Source organism: Octopus bimaculoides, chromosome 28, assembly GCF_001194135.2.
Source record: "Octopus bimaculoides isolate UCB-OBI-ISO-001 chromosome 28, ASM119413v2, whole genome shotgun sequence".
In the NCBI taxonomy this organism is placed as follows: domain Eukaryota; kingdom Metazoa; phylum Mollusca; class Cephalopoda; order Octopoda; family Octopodidae; genus Octopus; species Octopus bimaculoides.
Window position 1 is genome coordinate 216488 of NC_069008.1, and position 9415 is coordinate 225902.

Sequence of the window (9415 nt, forward strand, 5' to 3'; positions counted from 1 at the left end):
TATATATATATATATATATATATATATATATATATATATTCAGGGATATATGAGAGCCCCTAAAAAATAACCCCAACAATAATGTGTGTGAGAGAGAGAGAGAGTCTCAATATATGGACCTTCTCAAGTGCATATTTTATTTTACAGGAACGAGAACTGTTACATGAACAGGTGAAACAACTGCGCCACCTGCAGGTGACAGCTGAAAAAGAGGCTGACAATGTGATGTCACAGTTGGAAGACTTCATTAGTGAACAGGAGAAGATGGTAAGCGGAGAGGAGTGGTTAAAAGAGGGAGGGGCCGAAGAGGGAGGTGAACAAGAGGGAGTGATGGTGTCAGAAGGACACAGTGGGGATGGTGGCGGTGGTGGTGGCAGTGGTGGAGCGGATGTAGAAAAGGCGATGGTGCAGAGTTTGGGTGAGGGTGGCAGTGGCAGTGGTCAGTTGGGAGTGACCGACCAGGAGAAGCAACGTTAATGAGAGAGGATGTGTATGTTTTATTGTAAGCATGGATGTGTGAGTGTGCATGTGTGTGTGTGTATGCTTGGTAGAACAGCACACTATCCAATAGTACATATCTATATATATTTATACATATATATGTATGCCTAGTTAACTATAAATATATATATATATATATATATATAAATATATATATATATATATATATATATATATATATATATATAAAATGGACTCTCCCATTGTTAAATGATATATGAAGGTTCGACAATTTCTTATTGAACAACCACACAGATGATTTGTTTATAGCAAACAAATGTTTGTGTACAAACAAGCTCACTCCCTCCATCAGATTGATATTACCTGTACAGGTGCAATGGATGCCACATGCTAAATGTCGAAATGATACATACATACATTTATATATAGATATATATTTGTGTGTGTGTCTGCATGTGCATACAAATGCATATAAATGCTTGTTTACATATACACACATATAGATATGTATATATGTTTATAAAGAATATACACACACACACACACACATATATACATATATATAATGTATATATATATATCATGTATATAGTGTATATATTTATATATATATGTATAGAGATTAAAAGAATGGGAGCTCTCAGTGACAGTGTGACACACACACACACACACGCACCCTTTGTGACCCTTTAGTATTTGGGTCCCTAATTACGCCATAGTAAAACCCTTTACATTCTACCTTTTTAACTTCTCTCCTTTTTATTTATTTTTTAAATTCACTTTTGTTTTCTTTCTTTATTCCCTTTTTTATCTTTTCCTTTTATTTTATTTCCTTTTTATTTTATATTTTATGTGAATCAAAAGACAAACTTTTTATAAATGATTTCATGACAGATTATTTCATTTCATTTTAGTTTTCCATTGTGTGGTGTTCATCCTCATGTTTTAAGTCTCTATTTTTTGTTTTCCTTAAGACATTCCAAATACAGTTGTCCTAGTATTTGTAAAGTGAGCAATCTTACCAAATACAAAATGGTATCAACAAGTTCCCGGATTAGTCCTGTAGCACGCTAACAGGTGGCAGCACATGGTTGCATGCACAATGGTAGTTGGCAGTGACCATCATGAGATAATGTACTGAGTGACATTGCTCTGTTTACTTTGCAAATCATGAAATTTATTTTTGTGATCATGTGTGTCTGCTGTAGTCTGTGATTTTGTCGTGGAGAGGAACAAAGAACCAATGTGAAACTTTGTGCTAAACTTGGGAAGTCTGCTACAGAGACATTGAGCATTCTTTGGCAAGCTTATGGTGACAAGGCAATGGGTTGTACACAATATTTCAAGTGGCATGGGTGCTTCAAAAGTGGAAGAACATCCCTGGAAAACAACGAGCAATCTAGAAGACCTACCATGGGTGCCACCCCAAGAAATGTGGAGAAAATTCATCAGCTTGCGCATGAGAATCATTGGTGGACAATCAATGCCATTGCTGATATCATTGGTCTATGATATGGGTCCATGCAGACAATCCTAATGTTTGGATAATTCATGATGGCCATCCGTCCTCTCACTAAACTCCTTTTATTTATGAGTTTCTTATGTTATCGCTTCTGCACCAACCCTGTTCACTAGATTTAACACTTACACACTTCCATCTCTTCCCCAAGAAGAAAATGTAGCTCAAAGGTCACTGTTTTAACATCGAGATCCTGAGACAATCACAGAAGGTTCTTGACTTGCTTACGGAAAAGAACTTTGAGATTAGATTCCAAAAGTAGTAGAAATAGTGGGACCTGTGTGTGTTGATGCACAACTATTTTGAATGAGATGATGTTAAAACTTAGGTGAATGAGGTATTTTTTTTATTAAACATAACTAAACCAGGAACTTTTTGACACTGCCTTGTACATATTGAGTGCACTATTATAAAATCAGAAAACCTTGCAAAGTTTAGCAGAATTTGATGGTCCTGATGAGTATTATGTCCATTACGTTACAGCACAACTGTATTTATACACAAGCATCAATATGTAGATAAGTATATGTGTTCGTTGGATGTTTCAAAGTCATTGATGTAACTGTTTACAAGAAAAACAGCCACCTCTAAAAGGAATGTAAACATCCTAGTTTCACTGTATGTTCAATACAGTTGAAAACATTTTCCACAATATAAAAGGGTAAATACACAATATACAAATTAATAAAATGAAAATGGAGAATTCAAACTGACATATTATAATTTATTAACCTAATAATTAATATAATATATAAAATATCAAATGCATACAATTGTTTCGATTTAAACTCAAAAATCCAAAACAAATTTATATTTTATGTCATGGAAACACTCTGGCTAAAAATTTCAGTGAAGAGCAGAACGAAAAAGGTGAAATATTAGACACATACTTAGATTAATATTCTTGAATATACACACACATATTAGATATACATACTTATAACCATTATATTTATACTATTTGTTTAAATTTTTCAAAAGAATCTATATGGACACTCATACCCACATTAATAATAAATATGACAATTTCAGTCTGTTTTAAGAATCGTAAACTAATATTTCACCTTTTTCGTTCTGCTCTACACTGATGAAATTTTTAGCCAGAGTGTTTCCATAACATAAAATATAAATTTGTTTGGGTTTTTGGGGTTCAAATCGAAACAGTTGTATGCATTTGATATTTTTTATATTATGTTATTTATTACGTTAATAAATTATATGTCAGTTTGAATTCTCCATTTACATTTCATCAATTTGTATGTGTGTGTGTGTGTGTATGTGTGTGTGTACATGCATGACTGGGTGATAAGAAGTTTGTTTCTGAACCACATGGTTCCAGGTTCAGTCCTACTATGTGGCACCTTGGGCAAGTGTCTTCTACTTTAGCCTCGGGTCAACCAATGCCTTGTGAGTGGATTTGGTAAATGGAAACTGAAAGAAGCCTGTTGCATATATATAGTTTTCGGTATATGTATATGTGTGTGTGAGTATATATATATATAGTAATAATATTAGGGAATAAAAATTTATTCCAACCTTACAGGCAAAAATCAAAATAATATTACACCGTGTTTCCTAATATATATGTATATAACTAATTTAGAGACGAACCACCACTCTACAACTCAGAACCCATCCAAATCCATGTTGTGAGGCATATACCATCTTAATATTTATCTAAGATTTTAATCTAAAATTTAAATTAAATAATATATCACATAAATATATCACATAAAGAAACATTCATCATAAAAATATTAATTAAAAAAAATTTTTTAATCAAATTTATAAATTGGATAGTATAAATTAATACGATGATATAAAGTATGGAATTATAAATGTATAAAAGTTAGTGCTGGTACATAGACTACATGCGTTTCATGGTTGAAATAGGACTATATAAAATCATAAGCAAATTCTATCCGAGTTCATTAGAACGGGGAAATGATTTTTCTCCCAAATCAGTCACTGGTCAGTTCAAATCCCTAAGAAAATACCTAAAATCATTCAAGGAATAAACATAAACATGAAAAATAAAAATATATATAAAGAGACAAAATCTGTAAACTAATCCCTACATTAACGGTATTAATATAATTATTAAGAGTTACAATCTAAAAATATTAAAAGAGTATTATAGTAAACAAGGTTAAAACATTATGGAAGAAGTAGATAATAGTAAAAAAATGTGTTAGTGTACAAAGTTACTAAAAGATGGATGTCAATATTGTTTATAAAATTAAAATCAGAAAACAGGTAAGTCATGTTTTCTGATTTTAATTTTATAAACAATATTGACATCCATCTGTTAGTAACACTAACACATTTTTTTACTATTATCTACTTATTCCATAAGTACCAGCACTAACTTTTATACATTTATGCATCCATACTTTAGATCATCGTATTAATTTTTACTGTCCAATTTATAAATTTGATTTTAAAATTTTTTTTAATTAATATTTTTATGATGAATGTTTCTTTATGTGATTTATTTATGTGATATATTATTTAATTTAATTTTAGATTACAATCCTAGATAAATATTAAGATGGTATATGCCTCACAACATGGATTTGGACGGGTTCTGAGTTGTAGAGTGGTGGTTCGTCTCTAAATTAGTTATATACATATATATTATATATTAGGAAACACGGTGTAATATTATACCGATTTTTGCCTGTAAGGTTGGAATGAAGTTTTATTCCCTAATATTATTACGATATATATAGAGAGGTGAGATGAGGAAAGGATGTTTTGTGTTGTGTTTGTTGAATCCTGAAATAAGAATGAAAGAAAGAAGGTGACGAAGAGGTTACATTGTATTATTTGTCTTTGAAGTTCTTTTAAAATTGTTAAAACATAAAATAAAGATGGATGAAACAAGAATGGCATTTCAATTATTATTATTTTCATTATCATTTGAAATTCTGCCGACAGAGGTCGACTTTAATTTTCATCTTTTCAGTGTTGATAAAACAAGCTCTGATGAGTAGTGTGAGGAAGGGGGTGGTCTTTCCAATCGATTTAATCACCCATCCCACTTCCCACGTACACTTCCCTGAAAAGGCTGGCTTTGCACCAAAATTCGAAACCATTATTTTCCTTATCCTCATTATTAGTGTTACCACCACCACTGCTACGACTAGTATTAGTAGCAGGAGTAGTTAGGCTGTGAACTGGCAGACTGGAGAAAAACACTTAATGGCATTTCGTTTGTCTTTACGCTCTGTGTTCAAATTCCACCATGGTCGACTTTGCCTTTCATCCTTTCAGGGTCAATAAATTAAGGACCAGTGAAACGCTGGGGCCAATGTAATCAACTAGTTCCCTCTCGCAAAATTCCAAGGCTCTGTGTCTTCAGTAGAAAGGAGGAGGAGGAGGATGATGATGATGATGATGATGATGATGATGATGATGATGATGATGATGATGATGATGATGATGATGATGATGATGATTATTATTATGATTATGATTATTATTATTATTATTATTATTATTATTATTAAGAAGAAGAAGAAGAAGAAGGCGGTGAGCTGGTGGAATCATTAGGATGCTGGATGAAATGCTTAGTGGTAGTTCACCCGTTACTACGTTCTGAGTTCAAATTCTGCCGAAGTCAACTTTGACTTTTATCCTTTAGCGATCGATAAAATAAGTACCAGTCGGACACTGGGGTCGATGTAATCAACTAGTCCCCATGTCCCCAAGCTGCCTTTGTGGCAAAAGTTTGAAATAATAATTATTATTACTATCATTATTATTATTAGTAGTAGTAGTAGTAATTGAAGAAATAGTAGTAGTAGTAGTAGTAGTAGTAGTAGTAGTAGTAGTAGTGGTAGTAGTAGTAGTGGTAGTAGTAGTAGTAAAGCAACAAGCTGGCAGAATCATTGGTGGGCAAAAGGCTTCACATCATTTCATCATTTTTTGTTTGGAGTTCAAATCCTGCTGAGGTTGACTTTGCCTGTCATCCTTTTGGGGGAAACAAAATAAGTACCAGTTAAGAACTGGGATCGATGTAATCGACTAGCCCCCTCCCCCCTCCCCCCACTCCCATTAAATTGCTAACTTTGCATCAAGAAATGAAGCCATTATTATTATTATTGAAGGTGGAGTGCTAGTAGAATTATTAGCATGTCAGGCAAAATGCTTAGTGGTATTTTGCGAGTCACTAAGTTCTGAGTTCAAATTCTACCAAGGTTGACTTTACCTTTCATCCTTTTGGGGTCAATAAATTAAGTACCAGTGAAATACTGGGGTTGATGTAATCGACTCATCCCCCTCCCCCCAAATTTCTGGCCTTGTGCCTTTATCAAAAAGAGTTATTAGTAATAGTAGTCTACGAAATCTACTGACAAGGCTATGGAGGCAAACATTTGCGTAAGGTGCCACACTGTGGGACTGATCCTGAAACCATGTGGTTGGGAAGGAAGCTTGTTACCGCCCAGCTATGTCGGTTGGATTAAGCTTTCCATCAGATGGACAGATTTGTTTTCCTTTAAAAGTTTTCCGTATGGGTTTGGTTGATGGTGGGAACTGGATCAATGGAAGAGGGCATGGGTGGAAAGGGAAGGAATCTGCTAAATAGTTTGATGCTATGAAGGGGCGGTGGGGGAGCAGCATTGATGTTGACATCCAACATGTTGGTGTAATCTAATCACCATCCAGACGACAACAACAGCAACAACAACACTTGCCTTTCCTCCTTTGCTGGTCAGCATATCAACAACATAAGCACTACTTTTCACAACCTCCAGCCTTGCCACGTTGACCACCACCATGGACATTGCCACTAGCACATTTGCTTTGGCTTCTAGAAACACCACAACCATCAGCAACAGCAACAACAACTCTTTTATAGGACCTGGTTTCCTTAGAAGAAAACCAAAGAAACATGATCAGTGGAGAAAAGCTCTTCAACAGAGGAGAGAGAAAAAGACTCAGCTTGCTCTTCCTTCAGAAAGGATGTAAAGAACTGCCAAAAGAAAATCAATTTTACAATGGAATGATTCTGAATGCATCACACATCCAAGGAACGGTTATGGATATTGTCTTTATAACCCAAGGCAGTCTGGTTCAGTAGAAGTGAGCTTGTTCACAGAAGCCTTGGCACAGAAACATCCATTGGTTTAGCGCACACAGGTGGACCTACTTTCCCTTTCATAGTTTGGCCAACATGTGGTAAAAATTGCTGCCTCAAGTAAAAAAAAGAATGAAAAAAGAAAATAAAACAGCTTAGAGAAACTGGTACCAAACCATTAAACCAATCAGATGTCAACGGTTATCTTGAACTTACAATAAAATATCTTGCAGACGTTGAGGGAGATGAATCAATTAGTTTCCTCAAAGACCAAGGTTGGTAACCCCACCCCATGGGCTGTACTTAGAGTTTTGTATATAAATGTGCAGAGTCAGGAGTCAGCTTGGAAATAAAGCTCTTTGTTCAATTACCTCAGGTCACTAGACTTAGATGTGGTCGCCATCAGCAAGACCAAGATCTTTGGAGTGCATTCACTCATGTCCATTTCCAGTGACTCTGAGATACTCTCATCTTGTGGTTTGGCAGGATTGGATAATGAGGTGGCTGTATTATTTCAGTAACCTTTGAATTTCAAGGTATGGGTAATCTTCTTGGGCCAGAGGGTAAATTAATGGTCTTGGATGTGAACAGTAGTGAAAATGGTGCCTTTAGACTAGTAACTGGAAAGTCAAATTTCTTCAAAGACCTAGAGGCATTTCTGGGGAGGAGCTGATTACTGTTACTAGTCAAGGATTAGAACTGTATTTTAGATGCACAGAAAGACTGTGTGTGACTAGCACCTAGGAAGATGGAGTACAAAAGCCTTGGAAACCTGCTCAGAAGTTTCCAGTTACAAGTGACAAATGGATTTTGTCTGATGTGTGGGTTTAGCCATGGAGCAACCACAGTAGGTCATCCTGATCATATCTAAGGTAGAATATTTATTAGGTCAGTGGTAAGGAACAGCTTAAGACATCCTTGATTCAAACTGGTTGGCTACACAAACCATAAATTTATGACTGGCTCAGTCAATTTATAAAGGACCCAGTTATTGGAGGCTGGATGCTACCTTACTGGCACAAAAACTATAAGGCTTAGTTAAGTGAATTAGTTAAGGACCAGTTGATGGGTGCCCTGGAAAAGGGAATTAGAATAGAATCAGTAGATTTTAGTGAAGAGCTAGCAGCAGAAAAAACTAGATTAGGGGGCCAACTAGGATTAGTGGGAGAACAATTTAGCAATCTAAAAGGCATCAATATTTCTTTCATTCAACAGGGAGAAATTAAAAATCTTGGATGCGAGAAGCAGCTGTCATTTCTGACACTGACATCATCATCATCAGCAGCAGCAACCTGCCGGGGTTTCTGTGTCACTAATTTCACCATAGGCACAAGCGTGGCTGTGTGGTAAGTAGCTTGCTTACCAGCCATATGGTTCCAGGTTCAGTCACACTGTGGCACCTTGGGCAAGTGTCTTCTACTATAGCCTCAAGCCAACCAGAGCCTTGTAAGTGGATTTGGTAGATGGAAATTGAAAGAAGCCCGTTGTATATGTATATATATTTGTGTGTCTGTGTTTGCCTCCCCCACCACCATTGCTTGACAACCAGCATTGATGTGTTTACATTCCTGTAATTTAGCGGTTCAGCAAAAGAGAATGATAGAATAAGTACTAGGCTCACAAATAATAAGTCCTGGGAAGCAGTTTGCTCGACTAAAAGGTTGTGCTCCAGCATGGCCACAGTCAAATAATTGAAACAAGTAATAAAGATATAAGAAAAAAAGAATGACAATCTGTAAACCAGAGAAACCAATGTAAAAGAAGATGGCAGACCCCTACCATTCCGTGTCAACAGGTTTCATCTTTTTCTCTCTTTCCATTTACCCCCTCCCATCATCCTTCATATAATAAGGGGCAGCCATGTATCTCCCCTGTACCAAGGCAATTATGTGTCGCCAACAATTTAACCACACAAAACTTGGCACAAGCATTGCAAGATGCAGCAGCGTTGCGAGATGCAGCAGCGTTGCAGCTGTTGCTAGGAGAAGGTATTTACTTTGAGATGTTCTGTGTTTCTTTCAATTAATTTTAAATATAACAAAGAATTAAGTAAAATAACTTTGTTGTCATTAAGCTAGTGTTAGGAACATAAATTGTGACTAAGGTTTGGTGGAAGATTTTAATTCAAAACTTACGAAAACAAGACATTTGTTCTACAGAGCCGGAGGTGGGTTTAGCTGGGTCAGTATCAAGGTTAACAGAAGGAATGGTCACAACTGGAATGTCCCAGATCAGATCTGTTTAATCAGATTTGATCTGGAGTTAAAGAACAACTCAAAGCCTAGTTTTTTTTTTTTGTTGGGTGGGGGTATGTCCAGTTTCCTTTTCTTTGCCTCTCAAAGGTATTCATT

The 9415-nt window shown here is 35.6% G+C and overlaps 1 protein-coding gene across 1 annotated transcript in view; it reads left to right on the plus strand.

The window, feature by feature from the left end:
* The window catches only part of LOC106873332 (uncharacterized), a 20947-nt gene that overhangs the window by 10472 nt on the left and 1060 nt on the right, over positions 1-9415 (plus strand). Inside the window, exon 6 of the mRNA XM_014920657.2 lies at positions 148-267. Within this exon, the coding sequence (XP_014776143.2) occupies positions 148-267 (120 nt within the window). The remainder of the gene's footprint in view (positions 1-147; positions 268-9415) is intronic.